We start from the raw sequence: 17,558 nt of genomic DNA on the forward strand, positions 1-17,558 counted from the left end.
AAAATATGATAACCTTTCAGGTTTGGAAAAGTTGAAACACTAAAACTATACAGATATTTCTGTATTTATCTCCTCCTTAAAAGACTGCACATTTTAAGATGCATCCAACTGAGCTTTAAGCTTTGAAGATAAACCTAACACAGAGTGGGCCACTCAAATCTCATGCTACCATGATAATATTTAAGCAAAGCCCTCCAACTTTTAGCTTGTCTCTGTATACACAAGTTTTTTGAGCTAAAGTCAGCACTGAGATGCCAGCTTTAGGTCAAAGTTATAAAAGCCGCTCTCGCTCCACCTCCCCACCCCTTTTTCCTTTAAACACATGCTAAAAAAGCCCGCTGCAAATTAGATAACTTTCAACAGTGACAGCAAGTCAACATGCCCTAAAGAGCTTCCAGTAGCATTTTGAAACAAAATCTAGTAGATGATCATTTTCTCTTTTAATGACAGTTCAAAGAAAATGTGTTTTTAAAAATAAAATTTGTTCTACTACTAAAAGCAAGCTATAGTTCATCTAAAAATAACCACAAACCAGAAACTATAAATGCATCCAGAGTTAAAGTTTGTGTAATGCCATTGTTTTGAGCTTTTGTGAGATATGAAACGCACCATTAAGTTTTAGTATATTTATGCTTTGAAGTAAAACACAATGGTCTGAATATTCTGCAGTTACTATAAACAATACAGAGCACTTTACAGCAGCTGTTGGAAACAGTCTTCTCCCAATCAATCAAAGAGATGATAAAAAAAAAAACCCACAACAAAAAAGCCCCACCTTAAAAGAGCTACCAAATTGCAACTGAATTTGAAATGTAGTGAGAAATTAAGACTAAGGTAAGTGATTTCACCTCTCACAGCCTGAACTCCATTGTTTGCATTGTGTCACCAATTACAGCCTGAAAATTCAAGTAGTCAAAATAGGTACATGGGCAGCAATTCTCTGTACAGCTGCCTTGTGGTATCCTTCTCTTCTGCATCCTCACAACCTCCACGAGTCCTCTCTAATACACACAAATCCTTTCCACCTATATGTGCTGCAATTTTCATTATGGTAGGACAGGTAATTCTCTTCTACCATTATCCAGTCTGTGCCTTTTAAGGAGCATAGACAAGAAAGAGGATTGAGATAAAAGGAAAAGTGACTATTGGTTAGGGTAAGTGAAGAACAAGGAGACCATTCTGATGAATGAATAGGATAATAAAAAATGACAAATGAGCAAGCTGCTTGTGTTTTACTCCAGGATTCAATTATGTCTACATTTTACAAAATGCTATTGATTTAAATCACAGTTTGACAAGGCCTTGCTTTTTAAAAGGTAGAAAAATAAATTATGGGAAATGCAGACTACAAATGGTAAAGAAAAACATTACAGGTAGGACTGGAGGTGGGAGGAAGAAACTAAGATATCATCTGAATTTTGTAATGCTGCCACAGAAAAAGTTTCACTATATTCTGTATCTGTAACTCTTACTAATTGTAATTAGCAGTTAGAATTTACCACTATAAAATAAAAATGAATATCAATAGTCAGTTGTTTAATTTCAATAGTCTCTGGTTAAAAAAAAAAAAAAAAGGAAAAAGAAGGAAAAAAAGACAATATTCAGCTATGCATATTAGTTTCAAAACATGACATTACAATTCCTGATAAGCAACATTAAATCAAGTAATACCGACGCAGGGAAATCCACAATGGGCATTCTTGCAGTTTTTGTACTAGTGACATTGGTTTGCCTTATACTAGGATAGCACTTCAATTTTTTAGCATAGAAATGGCTAACCCAGTACAATCACATCTACACAGAGTAGTGCAGCATTACAGTTAATTTAAGAATGATGGCTTCCTTATATCAGGAAGAGGCACTAGTTACAAATACACCAAAGCTCAGGCAATATGCGTATCAGTCTTGCTTTTGAGCACACCATTGTCAGACAATAGGTCCATACAGCAAAAAAGCTGATTTTTTTAAGGGTCTAACGTTAGCAAAATAAAAAGTGCTAACAATTAGAAAACTAACATCCAATTGACTTTTCCAACAGTATGGCAGAAAAGGGGTAAATATGGTAATGTAAAAACTTAGTTTCACAACTGGTGTCAAGATCCTTTTCAAAATGAGATACAGCAGAATTAAAAACTAATGGTCAGCTCCATAAAAGAACTATTTATTCACTGAACATTAACTATATCACCAGTCTTGCACACCTACCCTTGCCCAAAAAATTTACTGCCTTAAATAGTTACAGACTAAGAGAACGGGTATGTTCAGCATATGTATCTCGTTCTAAGTGAACATGCAATGAGTATTTTCAGGCTTCAGAAGAAACATCTGACAACTGATGTTGCTAACCTACGAATATAATTTTCTGCAAATCAGGGGACAAAGCTCTCTGAAAAAGTTTCCCCACAAACTCTTATTAACTGCTTGGAAGAATAATAGGTTTCTTTTTTTCCCCCTTAGTCATCACAGATGACTAATGTGACAGGTTAGCTACCTGACTACTGAAAGTTTTTCCGAAGCCAGAAATGAAAACCAGAGGAAACACGCCATCTAGCGCAACGCCCGCCTCCCCTGCGCGCTTCCAGCCTGCCCTCTCCCAGGCCCTCAACTCCACTCCAGTACCTACAGACTCATCGCACTAGTGAGGATATAGAACATACAGGTTATTTTAATATTTCTTAGACTTTTTAGATACAATACAGAAGCACTATGCTTAAGACTCCTCATCTCACCAGTAACAAGTTCAGCTGTGACTGACTACAGTTCCTGCCGCATCTAGATGGACATCAGGAACATACTGTATGTTTTTAATCAATGCAATTCACATCCGACTGTCCACATCAAAGGAATCCCAGTTTTTGTGGGCAGACACATTAACAGCTAAAAGGTGACAGTTCAATATTCAGATTACTGTGAAAAATGTTTCATTATATGTTCATTATGCTTCTTTTTGGTGTTTGGAAAGCCCACAGTGAAGCGTGCCCTAAGTACCAGTGCTAGAGCATTTCACATTCCTACATTGCTATTTAGTGTTGATTAACCGTTAAATTCAATGAACACTCACCACCTCACCTATGAAGCATCTTTCCCCTAACTGTAAAGTCTGTCTTTTGCGAATTCTTTAAGTGATAATTTTCCATCACTTATCACTTGTCATTTATCAGTTGTCTTGCCATCACTTTCATTCACCCAGTAAGTTTTCCGTTAGACAAATTCTCTCCTTAAGGGGTGGCTTCGATTTCCTTGTATTTTCAAATCTGAAATAAAAGTTCACTAAAGAAAACCTTTATGGATTTTTATTACACTTGGTTATTTAAGGTGAAAAACCACCACCCTTCTAACTAGTGCTTTATAATACCTAAACCTATACTAAATTCTCCACATTTAAAAGCACAGGCATTATACATTTGGCTGACAGAATACCAGAACTGACCAAAAGTCTGATCAGCATAAGACAACTTACTACCACAAAGATGTGCTTTTCTGTCACTTTAATACAAATTACTAAATTTCTGTCCTTTATATGTTGTATGTACTACCTCCAAGTCCCAGATTTTTCTGAGATGCTGTTCTTTGCTGTCACTACTTAGAGGATACCACTGAGAAACTCCTGTACGTGGTTTAATTATGAATCCCTAATGAACAGCATTTTAAAGTGGTCAGAGAAAAATATTTTTAAGTTTATACTATTCTTTGTGTGCCATCTTTCTTACTGCCACTAGATGACACTCTCCTTCCTGCCTGTAACTAAAGTGCTGATTTTCTTCCCTAAAGGATCACACCAGACCATCAGCTAGGACAGTTTTATTTTCCAAACTCTGGGACGAGTAAAAAAGACCGTCACATTTTTTGCTGAAAATTTCTGCCCAACCAGAGGTTTGTCTGCTTGAATTTTTACCAGTTTAAGTGAAATATATGACAGCTGTCACCCCCAAAAGCATCTAAAAATTAGAGCTGTCTTGTAATCAGGTATTACTAGTCAGATAACCACGTTTACTTGGCTACAGTGATATTTTCCATATGAATGTACTTCAGTTAATGGACAAAACAAGGCAAGTAGAAAAGTGTCCAACTTTTTTAAGACTTCGCTACAAAATTACTTCAGGAACAAAGTCAGAGCCACTGACCGCGTGCCTCAGTTCCTGCTCCCAAGTAAACATCTGTCTGTGGTTTTGGAACATAAAGAGCAAAAAAAATTGCAGAATAAAACCTAAAGCAATTTTGTAAAGAGAAACAGTGATTATCTCTTAAGAAGGGTTGCTTAGGGAAACCAAGCTGACCGCCACATGTCTGAAGACACTGAGCTTCAGCTGAATAAACAGTTTAGCTTGCTTAAGACACTACCTTTTCTTGATGGCAGACCAATTTAAAATCCCTTCTATGACTATTTCCCTTGCTGTTAAAAGGGATCATGCTTTGTTTTTTTGCTGTCTTGTTGAATCTTTGTATACCATGGAAGAATGGCAGATATTTGAATTCTGTAAGTAGCACTGTGCAAAGACAGCTTGCCAGGGTACAGTTGCCCCAGTTCTTATTTAGGTGGAGACTAATTGCAGAATTCCAGCCTGTGTAGGAATGTCCAAGCAGGTCTTGCAGATCAGAGAGGGAACTAAGTCACAGAGAGCTAGACAAGTACACAGTAAACATGAGTTTCATTATAAGCCCCAACCATTTCTTGCATAGTGGCAAGAGTCAACAGCTAAAGTTTTATTCTAACTTGCTTGAAATTTGTCAGATTCATTTTTAGGTTCACAGATCAGTTCCATGACTTGAGCAAATCTACACAGAAAGAGATATAGGATACATCCATATTGCCAAGTCAGCGCTAACATTTCTAACTTTCAGGGCCCACATTCACCCATTTCTCCACTAAAACCACCTTTCTTCAGGTGGGAGAAATCATTAATTATAAACATTCTCAAGCTACCTGGTAAACTCCTAATATTTGGGCACTTGAAAGAGAGAGTATTCTTAAAAAAACAACGCCACCAAAACATCAATTGATCAATCACCCAGTCTTCAAAATGCACAAGGAGCACACTATGATTAAGCCTGTAATTACACATCCTTCTACTTTGAAAAACAACTTGAAAACAACATTATCAGATGTGATATTTATTCTCAATTCACAGGTTTTTCACTCCCACACCAACTACTACTGGGACTGGAAAAGCAAAACCAACTTCATTTTTTCCCCCTAGTGTATAAGGGTTCTGCAAAGCCCAGTCTAACTTGAATTCACACATACCAAAGTCAAGTGAAAATATTTTCACTATTACAGCGTTCTACTACAGCTGTTCTTAAATTATCATTTCTCTCACAAGAGAAACTCATAACACTTACTCTCCAAATCAGATATTATGAGATTGTCATGAAGCTTCACAGCACGATGCTGCTCTACTTCATCCTCCAACTCAAAGATAGTTTCTTTCATGTCACTTCTCTCAGTTTCTTTTTCATCTAGTTCTGTCCGAAGTTTTTCTAGAGTCACATTAAGATCCTCAATTTGTTTCTTTGCTTCTTCTTGGAACACTCTGTATTCATCTTCAACCTGAAAAAGAATGTATCTTATCATAACTAAGATTTTGCATTTTAAAACACACTTTCAGTTTCATAACTACCACACTTAACAATATATTTCTGCAACCACAAAATAGTATGGGACAAGTCAAATATAAGCCTTTAAAAATGTATTGTTCTACTGCAACTATTTTCCTGAGCCAGACTTAAACTCTTATTTCCAAGCCGACTATACGAGCATTCCCCAGCTACCCTAACAGCAGTATCCTATATTCAAGTGAAGCAACAATACTGTAGTACCAAGGCTGTGACTTCATGAGTAGCTGATCCAATTTAACATCTAGCTGCCATGGTAAAGGGCTGGCAGGGAACTCTTTACCCTTTCTTTCTCTTGCCAAAAAAAACCAACCTACTCTCTTCTGTGCATCCATTTTAGTGCTTGGTGGACCTGTGAGACGATTAATTTCCCGAACCAAGTAGCAGGATTCACATTTGTGTGTGAGATGTGTTAGTGAGTCCCCAGAGGCACCTTACAAGCTATTGAACTGAATTTAAAAATACAGGGGAAGGAAGAGGTAGTAGACTTCTCCCTTTCAGAAGCAGCGAGGCTATTTTGTCCTGCCTCATGAAACTGCAACGTAAGCAACAAGCTGGGATCAGAGGCACAGTTACATTAACCTTACAGCAAAAAAAGGGTGTCAGAAAAACAAGAGAAATTAGGTCATGGCATAGTGTGGGTCAACACAGTCAGGCACCAGTCTTAATAGACAAAATGTCCTGCTTTAAATTATGTTTCAGTATTTTTTTATTTTAATAGCACTACCCAACTTTAATTACTAATTTTTTTTTCCCCTCCCAAATTAAGGTTGATTCTAACTGACTGGTGATCATGATTAACATGTTGATTTGTGACTAACATATAGTTCACACATTAAATTTGGCATAAATTTTCTCATCAGGAAGATATACCTTTATACTTTAAGTTAAAGTTATTTAATAAATGTTATGATTCTTATTTTTATATGAAATTATGAAAAAGATAAATTAGTTATATTTGAGTCAAAATAGCTGTTCTAGAACTAGAAATTCACATTTCAATCCAAACCCCAGTCAACATACAAGCTGCTCCTGGACAGATCATTAATAAAACCACTATGTGTATTTGACATATTTAATAATAATTGTTTAAAAGCTTATAAAAATGCTTGGTTTTTTTCTCATTTAAACTAAAATATGTATTCAGTAAATTAAATTACATTTGGTAAAATCTCTGTCTACCTCAAAATTAGTCATTTCTTGATTGCAGAAAGACACTTTTCTGCTTGCTTTATCATTTGTTTATTCTAAGTTAGCTGATCCAACTTGAATAAGATGAAACTTCAAAATATTCCCTCATCATCTGTGAAAAGTCCTACAGGTCATCAACAGCTGGGTTATCACTTCAAACTTTGACTCCCACAACTTTTTCAGTGACCTCTCCCACCAGTTTGGCACTAACTGCTCGAAACTCCTGCAGAAGGCATGCAATTTAAGCACAAAATTCATACTGTACCTTAAACACTGTTCAAGTTTGGCCCTTGAAATAGTTTGAATAGCAGTATTTTTAAAAAGTAAAACGACAGTTACTCTGTGGCTGAATGTGTCCATATAATTTTTAAAAAGGCCTCTGTCATTTTCATAACAAAAGTTAGGAGAAAGTAAGCAATCCTAACACTACTGCAATCCGATTAACCTCAGAATTAATCCTTTACTTCTAAAAGAACTGCAGTGATCAACAGTAAGTCATGGTGTACATGGGATGTTGAAACACAACAGTTTGTTTTAAACACTACCTTAGCAATGGCATCTTGCAGTCGATTGGCATCATTGCGAGTGTGTGCCAGCTCTTCTTGCAGACTACTGGCCAATGTCTCTGCTTTTTCTTTATCCAGCCTGACACTCTCCAGCAAATCTTGTATATCTGATTTATCTCCAGAGTTGTGTATAGAATACAGCTCGGCAACTTTCTGCTTTTCATGCTCTAACTGAGCTTTCAGCCTGTTCATCTCAATCTGGTCACTGGCTACTGTAGCTTTGTACTCCTCTAAGGTAGATGCTATCGCTGTTTTGCTTTTCTGCTCTGACTCAATAATCCGTTCCATGTGGTGATTTCGTTCTTTTAATGCCCCTATCATTTCTTGGGCCTCCTTATTGTCTTGTTCTGCCATCTTCAAAGTGTTGCTCAAGTGCTGCTGAACACCTAACAGCTGCTCTCGCTCAAACCGAGCATTCTCTGCAAGGTCCATATAACGTTGCTCTAACTCCATGTAGCGACCACTTTTCATATCTTCATCAATTACATATGAAATATGGTGTTCATCTAAGAGGGATCGAAAATACTCAATCTGACGGCTGAAGTGTTCTAACTTGTCACTTTGCTGGCACAAAGATTCCATAAGGATTACTTTTTCCTCTCCAAGTCTTTCATTCTCACTGTTTAGCTCTTGTGTTATTTGTTGCAAATCTGCAAGCTCTTGAAGTGTGGCTTGCAGCTCTTCAGCTGTACTGTGTTGATTCTCCTCCATCTGATGTATCCGTTCTGTCAGACAAGCTACGGACACTTCGCTTGCATTGCCACTGCTCCCCTTCCTAGATCTTTCTATACTCGGTACGCCTTCAGACTCCGAAGATGATGGAGCATCTAAGGCATCATCACTTGATGTCAGTGGCTGATAAACTTCACTGCACTCACTGTCTAAATTATCCATGGAATTACTATGTTGGTTGTCCATCAAAGTGTTTTCATCCTGACTTAACAAGTCTTCCATTGATCCAGGAGCAGAACCTTCCACTGAAGATGTCAGAGTACCACCACCATCACTGTGGTTGCCAGCTGTAATCTCTGGACTCAAAGACTGATAGCCAAAGAGTTTTTCAGAGTTGTCCAGCCTTTGTTCCAAAGAAAAGCCTAATGCATTTAATCTGTCTTTTAACATTCTATTCTCATTCTTCAGCTGGTTGAGCTCTTCTCGGATGGCAGTGTTTTGTTCCTGTAACTGTAGTAATGTAGACTCTACATCAGTTGGCTGATGGACAACAATGGCCTCTTTTTCTTCAGATTTTTCATCACCTTCAAGTTGATCTTCATTAAGTCCCAGTTGAGCACGCATATCCCTTAGTTCATTCCTCAGGTGCAAGATTTCCACATCTTTAGTTTTTGCTAGTGTCAAAAGATCATTCACCTTTGCTTCCAGTGCAGCTTTGTCACTGATTTGATTGTCTGATTTGGACTTGCTCATTCGAATATCTGATTCTGGATTGGTGCGACTACGGGAGCGTTTTGCCAGTACTGTATCGTTGGTCCCCTGTCCAGTCAAAGGCAGCTTTTTGCTCTGGCTTAAACGAGAACGATCACGTATTCTTTCTCTAGAAGAGCTTGACTCTTTATTTCCAGAAGAAGTGCTACGCTTCGTTGTGGAACTTGTACCTGTATGTTTTTTGAAAGTTGAGAGCATTAATTTAAAATACAGTATGTGTAATAGAAGACCGTGTGTTTTGTATAAGCAATTCAGTGGTTGATTTTCTGATTCAAACTGGTAAATATATTTCATAAAAATACATTTAGATTAAACATTTATTCAACCCTAATCGTGAATCAGTGCAGTTATATTTTAACTGATACATGCCTTACCAATTGCTATGCTTTACCAGTATTTTGAAAATAAGTTAGACCTTGAAGTTTAACATTTGAAAGCTTCTTTTTTTCTGTCTTCACCAGCTTCTGATAAATTGTACAAAAACTGCAGCAGTGCTATTCCTGCAAGTTCAAATTTGTCTCTCTCTTCAGTAGATTTGAATGTAAACTTTTAAGTGACGAATTGCATATTATGATTCCCCAACATTAAAATTAAGGGTTTTTATATTTTTATCTCATTTCATAAAGACAAGGATAGATTATTACTACTTTATTTCCAGATGCTTTACAGCTTTGCAAGCATTTCCAAATCCAAAACATAGCAATGGAAGGCAAGACATACTTCCATCCATATTGACAACACACTAAATAATTTCACTTTTCTGAAGAGCTTCTGGAAAGCTCCTTTATTTCTATAAAGCAATATAGAATGTCCAAAATGTTGATTGCAACAAGTGATCACTTTTAATGCTTGTGGCATGGATTTTTTTAGACAAATTAAATGATTTTAGACAAATCTACGATTCTCTAGATTAATTACATTATCTGGTTTTATATAGTAGTTGCATAATCAGTACTGAAAAAATTAAAAGGAACACCCTCCAAAACGGTAATTGCATTATTGAAAAATGGGAAAAGAGCATAGGAGGAGTTTGATTTGACCGTGGCCTTAACTGACCACTTCATCAGGCAACCTGGATACTCAACATAATAGGAAAACAAAAAGCCACGCAACTACCATTTTTAAGGATCAATATATCCATTTACCTGCAATAGTTTTGGGTTTATTTTCCAGACTGTTCATGGTCGTCCCTGAAGCTGAAGATGCTGTTGATACACAAGTGCTCTTCTTTGACTTGACACCATTGGTCATTGTCACTCCACCGCCACCAGCCATCCCTGCTAAGAGGTCATCATTACTTTTAGTCTGAAAGAAAGGGAAGAAGCAGCTTTAAGACAGCTGGCTGAGAAGTCTGCGTAGCCAACATTTCTTCTGTTAAAGATTCCATCAATTTAAAAAGTACATATTTCACTGGTCATGTGTCTATGCAAGAATGTTAAAAACTATAAACGCACTGCACTGTGCAGAGTTGGTAAGTTGAAATTGAACTTCAACTCCTTACATATGATTGTCCATAGAAACCGAGTCTTCTCTCTCCCAAAATGATCAATGTTTCAATGCCAAGGAGAAAAAAAATTAAAATTAAAGAAACCACAGTAACACAACACAGTACAACACTTCTCAATTTTGAAAGTTTGCTTAAGCATAAAAATGAAGACAATTCTTAGATAATTAAATTATGAATTTAATAGATTAAGACAATTCTTAGATAATTAAACCACCAAATACTATGAAGTTAGTATAATGTCCTTCAATAGAGCATGATCAAGTGTTTTCTGGTGGATGTTCACAACAAAAAGATCTAACCAAACAACAACAAAAATCAATCCAACATTAATAAAATACCCTTCCTAGCTCAAAATACTAAGCTACAACTCACTAGAGAATAGGACAGTATTCAAAGGGGGGAAAAAAGCCACCCTCACCATATACCCTTGCCTTGTTTTCACGCTCTTTACGAGGCACTCTCAGAGACGGGACATTTGTTTGATGGACTTTTTGTCTGACCTTGTGTCATCATTCCTGAAAGTACTGTTAACCACAAAAGCTGCCTGGAGTGTGACAAAGTGGTAAGTACAGAAGTCTTAAGAACCAGATTCCCAGAGAATACCTCTTTCAGAATAAAGAAAACTCTAGAAATACTAAGCTCTTAAGTATTAATTGGCAGATGTTACAACTCTTTAAAATGCAATTTTTCAAATGGCAAAACAACCAAAATATGCTAAACATTTTTCCCATTGTAAGGGCAAGAAAAATAAAACAAAACAGCTGTGTTAGCAGCATTCCTTGAGTAACTGTATTACTCAGCTGGACAACACATCTGAAGTCTCAACCAGCATCCAGGCTAAAAGGTAGTGCTTAAGACTTAAGCAGTTGCTTTACTTCATAACTTTCAAATTCTGCAGGTTTATAACTTCTAGCTCTCACATATATTCATGTTAAGAACTATATGCCAGCCGTTACGATTCTATACATTAAGAATGAAAGTACCCTTGTTTAATTAAAAAGAAGTTGCATCTCATTCCATTCTATACAGTTTCTTTTTGCAAGTGCGAATTTCAGAACAGTTAGGAACACTGACCACAATATTGTAGAAAGGGCACGGATGGGATTTGTGCCATTTACAAAGTAGAGCAGCTGCAAAGCAAAAGAGAGCTTGGGGAATAGAACATATTTGTTCCGCTTGCAGGTATTAGAAATACAGATAATTTACAGATAGAAACAGGTATTTGTAGGGGTAAAATCCTCTAGGACAAGAATGTTTTTATTGAATCATGTAGGAAATGGTACAGCCTTCTAAAAAGGTTTATAAAAGGCTGGAAGAAAACACATTACTCCGAGGCTCCAGTTTGATGTGCATCTAAGCTGGCTTTTCTGCTACGAAAAAGCCACTGTTGTTCTATCCAGCTCTTCTCCACGTGCTTACACACTGTGCTGTGTAAACTGAAGCCTTTTCAAAGGGCTCCTTCCTCCCAGGAGCCAGATCAGTTCCTTGATCTGCTATGTCACACAGCCGTGCAAAACAGCAGATGCAATATAAGTACCAATGGGAAAATAAAAACATTGGAAGGCTACAAAATCAACAAGGCCCACACTACTTGTGCGGGGGGGAAGAGCTGAGCACAAACTACTACTGTACGACGATCCTCTGTTAACCTGTAATCTAATCAGATTTCATATCTAATCTAAACTCATTTTGTGGGCATAGGGTAGAGGGGGAGGGAAACAATCTTGTGATGCAACTATCACCTAAAACATGGTATTACAAAAAGGCATAGAACAGTGATTTTCTATTTTGCTCCTGAATCTGCCAGACAGTTGGCAAATGTGATAGTTCAAACAGACTATTAGCTGTCAGCATTTTTACCCTGTTGAAAGAATGGAGAAATTAGATTAAGCTTTTAGACATTTATAGTACAAGTACATGTTATCAAGCCAAATAGGTCAAGATGTGACTCAGCTTGAAGAAAAAAAAAAAAATCTCTAAGTAAAATACACACTTTCTGACATTAGTCATCTCCAGCCCTTGCTGAACAAAGGAATTTAAGACAGCCATTCTTCTTCTGACTTACCCATAAACTATTTCAAGTCTAGGTTGGAAGGCACTGCCTCCTCTGCAGCCAATTAGTAAACAGTTACTCAAAACTGTAACACTATACTCTTGGCAAAGAAAACTATTTAGCAAAGCTTTGGAAAAATTACAAACCAGCAGCTCTCTTTTCTGAACGCTGCATAATGGCAATCATTCTTGACTTTAAAAATCAAAGGATATTTTTAGCATGAATTTTTAATGGAAGCAAAATCAATGGCTTATGTTTATTAAACAGCTTTTCCCTCAAGAACAGTTTTTCCCGTTTACTGAAAACAGTGCAACCCCTACATTAGAATACAAAATATTAAAAAATATAACAATTAGAAATGCTCATCCAGAACTATTTTGATTTTCTATATAAAAAACCCACTTTATAATTATACAATTCATATTCTATTTTCCCCCACATCTTTCAGTGCAATGAAACTTGAATGATCACCTCTACAATTCATTTCATCTTAGTTTCTCAACATGTATATCCTATTTACTGCACCTCATTCAAATCCATTCTTATATATATAATTATTCCTACCTGGGATTTTCTTTGATGCTTGCTGTTGCTGCATTTGAGTGCATTGAAACATCAAACTTCACAACAATCTGTAATTAAGTTAATGCATTTTGCAAACAAAATACTGAAGCCTAGACACATGAATACTGAAAACATATTATAATTTTTAATATTCAAATGTTGGCATGCAAGTCCTGGCTTTTCAGGGACACTGGATTTTGCAATTCATTTGTATGACATACAACTGCCATCTAATTACAGTTGTGAGTGTTAGCATGATCACGAGATCAGTAGCTAAAGTAGTAAAAAAAATCACGATCTTAAAAATAAGAACATACTGTTATTTGCAGAGTATTTTTTGACAGATTAAAAACTAGAAGTGGCTGGCAGTTAACCTTCTGCTGTAATAATGAGTGTGGGGTGGTTGCAGGGTGCTAAACATTGACAAAAGTCTTGGGCAAAGTGGGAGCCAAAAACCTACAAAGAAGTAACTGACAAAAAGGCATTCTGAAGCAGGCAGACACGCCGACCTCTGGAACGCTGTTCAGCTCTACAGAAGGGTGGGTCTCACAGCTTCTTACTGTGCTCATTGTCCACACACTATGAAAACTCAACAAAAAAGGACAAATGTATGGAATAATGCATAGTGAAAGAAGCCCACCCAAAGCTGAACACTGGCCTATGGTTATATCATGAAGGGGATAGGGAAAAAAAGCCAGACAATAATTACAAATTAATTTTCAATTTTGCAACATTATTACTGACTGAATTAAGATTGGTATAGTACTGTGTGTATTTCTACTCCTTAATAGTGGCCTTTCATTCAATATCCAACTCAAAGTTTTCTGTATCTATACGGACACATACTTTGAGGACTAAATAAATCAGTAAGCTGCTGCAATTAAAGTTATTCAATGCCAGCTCTTTTTTTTTGTCAAGGAATATTAAATATAATTCATAATACACACACCAGTTCATCAGTCTCAGAGAAGATCTTACAACCACTATGAGGAAAACAATGTGCCAAATGCTTCATCAATAAGATCAAATATAAAACTATACAAAAAATTATTTTAAAAATAATATAACTTGTTATTGATACTTCTTTCAAGCCAGTAACTATAAATGTGATTTACTAGTATCAGTAAGTCAAAAAAATACAAACAACTAACTTTCTTGTTTAAGTATGGAACACTCAAAGAAGATAAGAGTCATCATTACTATTAAGTCACATAGCTGGCACAACAGCAGCTTAACAAGTAAAAGACATCCAACTGTATGAGTAAGCCTGGCTGTAACATAAAGCTGAGACAAGTCTTAGTAATTAAGTGAAAAATTTTCATTGTGCTTCAAACATACAATTGTCATAAATTCTAATCCTACACCCAAACATAGCCAGAAGTGTTACTAACATAGGTAAAGTTACAGAATCACAGAATTGTGAAAGCATACTGGGTCAAATTTCTTCTGTGTTAGATCATCTTCCTCCTTTATCTCACTGAGAGATATGACATAAGAAACTTGGTAAGTAAACTACAAAGGACTTCTGTTTCCATATTCTTTGAGAGGTTTCTAGAAATACAAAGTAAGTAGTGTCAACAAGCATCAAAAGATTATTTCAAGTTAAGAAAACTGCAAGATATGTTGGGCGGCAGAGGAAAGGGAGGGGGCACTGGGAGAAAATCTAGCCGAAACCTGGCTTGCAAGTTCATCAGCAAAAGTATAACTGCTCTTCCATAAAAGAAAACCAAGAAGACAGAAAGGGAACACACCTTTTGACTTCAGTAATCCTGCATAGCTATTACAAAGAGACCTCAACCCTTACCACTTCTTTAATTTCAGGTCTTTATTTGCCAGTTATTTAAATGGATTCCTGTAGGTGACAGGTTCAGGTCCCAGTTGCAGACACCAGGCCTTTTCCTTGTTCTGTTCATTTGCTCCAGGGCAGCAGCAGCAGCGCCACAGCTCTGCACACTGGACTGCAGAAAGGCAAAAGGAGGTGTGTCCACCCATGTTTCCACGCCAGGAGAGAGAGGCAGACCAGGCAGGCTCATACCATCCCTCCAACCCAGATGTGTTGGCTCCCAGGTGAAAACTCCACACTAGCACACCCCAGTATGTCTTATTTTTCTTGGTTGTTGAAAACCAAGCCCCTAAATCTACTGCCCTGTTTTGCTAATATAAGAGAAAGCCTCTACCTTTGAACTTGTTCTAAGAGCAAGAATCAACTTGTGAAAATTCAGCTCAAGCAGTACTTCACACAAAGCAAAGGCCAAAACAGCTAGAAGAATGCAGCTGCACTGACCTGACACAGATCACTGATATCAAAAAGTTTCTTATGTTAGATACCTCATTAGTTCTTTTTTCAGAATTTGTAAATAGCTCTTAGCAAATCCCATTAGTCATTGACACACCATTCAAGCCTGACACATGACACTACTAATAACATTCATCAGAATGCAACTTCCACTCTGCTCCTTTTGCAGAATAGCCAAGTTCTGCAAAGTATATTGCTTTCCATCACATCACACATTGCAACATGAAAAACAGAGCACAAATGGCACACAAGGTCCTATTACCCTGGCCAGTGCTCTGTAACTATCCAAATTCCCTTCAGTTCTAGTGTAAGCTGCATTAAAGACATGTCTTAAAATTCTACTCTTTTTAAAGCTTTATTGTAAAAAATATAAATAATCAGAACATTCTATTGGTTATTACCTTCAAAAGAGATGCTGATGTCCCAGTTTTGGAGAGTTTTGTTACTGCAGACACTGAGGAGCCGTTTTCTGGTTTGGCTTTTTCAGCTGTTTGAGTTTTATTTACTCCAGGCACTTTGGGCACTGAGCCAACACTCCTGCTTGCTTTCTTCATTCTGGGCTGTCTGTTTATGATGCATTTACAAACAAATCTACAAGCAGAAAGAAATTTTAAATATAAAATACAAATGAGCAACAATGTCTTTTTTTATAATGTTCTATTTAAGACCAGAAGTCCAGAATTGGACTTGTAAAGACCACAAATTATAGCGAAACAGAATGCATGTGACTGACCAATGTTTTTTGCTTTTGTTAAAAGGAATTTTAACCAAGAACTAAGAGCTTCCTACAGCTCCACTGCAAATTATAATTTTTTTCCCAGTTCTCTTTCCACAAATGGCACTGAACCGAGGTGATTTTATAAGTGACCCATGTTGCCGCGTTCATTCGTTAGTTAGCAAAAGAAAGGCTTATTAGGACAGCAATGTTCTTTACTTCTGATTGTGGGAAGGAAAATACCGTGGGAGTATTCAGGCAACAGCCTGACTACCAACAACACTGGATCTGAGAAAAGATTACCACCAACTTGGTAACTAAAGTACTGAAAGAGTAACCGCAGTTGCAGAGAAAAAAAAAATATATAAAAATTGAAAAATATATAAAAGTTGAAAAATTCAGATTCCCTGAAACCATTTATTATTAAAAGTCATGTTAATAAACACATGGGATTTTTTAAAAAATAATACTAGTCATATGAATGCGAGGATTATCTCCAAGAATAAACCAGAATAACCCACCACCTTCCATAGTGCACACTCAAGACATTTCAGCATCTTTATTTTGCTTTCACATTTTCTCAAACGGCAGACCACAAACAAATAAACACAACCCAGAAAACAAAGCTGACTTTACTCAAACCAGGAGCAGCTGCAGCAGACCCCAACACAGCAGTTACCACAAGAACTGCTAATTCTGGAAGACAACCTAAGAAAGGGTAGACTGACCAACTGCCATAACTTGAAGCACGGACTACCAGAAGGACTAGTCACATTGGGACCTTCTTCCCTCTTGCAAGAGTGGGATAGTTGGCAGCTGTTTACTTCATCTCCCCTGAGTCAGAAGACATGGGATGGAAGATTTAGAGGAGGAAACTTCTGCTCTCCTTTCAGTCTTACAGATCCTGGGTGGAAGTAAGGGCTCAGGTTTATCTGAGCCCAATATCCTGTGGCTGATTAGAAACATGAAACACACCTAGTTGTTTCCGTCTCTTAAAAAGTGAAGCACTTCAAAGGCACATAAAGTAAACCGATGGCTGAGTGCATGAGATGTGCTACACAAAAACACGGTGATCAGGAGTACTAATTCATTTTATCTAAAGAGATTAACACCATACACCAACACACACTCCTTCCTCCCCATCACCACTTCAGCTGCACACAAGTATATTTCAAGTCTGATTTTTATTAAAGTCAGTAAAATTCCAGGAGTTTTGCATCCTCAGACCCCTAAGTGCTGTTATCAGAAGCAACAGGAAGTTTCACTTTAAGAAACTGAAAATATTTGTTTATAGCTTCCAGATTCCCTTTAGCTCTGAAAGCTGGCATGAACAGACACAGAAAACTTTGTTTGCTGTTGCAGTTTCATCATCAGAATGTCAAAAATGCACCAGTCCTGCCATACAGCTACTAGTAATCAGAACGCCTTCACAGAAGATTAAATAACTGAAAGATAATTTGAAATAAGACACTCCTAAGAAAACCAAAACCCAAACCAGAAAAGCCCCATGAAGGTAATACGTTTGCTATACACACGTAATTTTAAGTGGTACAACTGCCTACTAGCTTCCAGAAGCAGATGCTAATATTTACAGGTAGGACCAAGTTGCC

The 17,558-nt window shown here is 37.0% G+C and overlaps 1 protein-coding gene across 2 annotated transcripts in view; it reads right to left on the reverse strand.

The window, feature by feature from the left end:
• Window positions 1-15,820, reverse strand: part of SPECC1L (sperm antigen with calponin homology and coiled-coil domains 1 like) — a gene marked incomplete at both ends in the record, with an annotated part of 49,317 nt that extends 33,497 nt beyond the window's left edge. The window contains 4 exons of one of the 2 annotated variants that reach the window (XM_082007711.1): window positions 5,341-5,548; window positions 7,350-8,983; window positions 9,959-10,118; window positions 15,635-15,820. In XM_082007711.1, coding sequence (XP_081863837.1) covers window positions 5,341-5,548; window positions 7,350-8,983; window positions 9,959-10,118; window positions 15,635-15,787 — 2,155 coding nt within the window. The remainder of the gene's footprint in view (window positions 1-5,340; window positions 5,549-7,349; window positions 8,984-9,958; window positions 10,119-15,634) is intronic. The other variant, XM_082007710.1, reaches the window with a different exon arrangement.
• Window positions 15,821-17,558: the final 1,738 nt, after the last annotated feature.

Source organism: Phaethon aethereus, assembly GCF_964289735.1.
Source record: "Phaethon aethereus genome assembly, chromosome: 17".
Lineage (NCBI taxonomy): Eukaryota > Metazoa > Chordata > Aves > Phaethontiformes > Phaethontidae > Phaethon > Phaethon aethereus.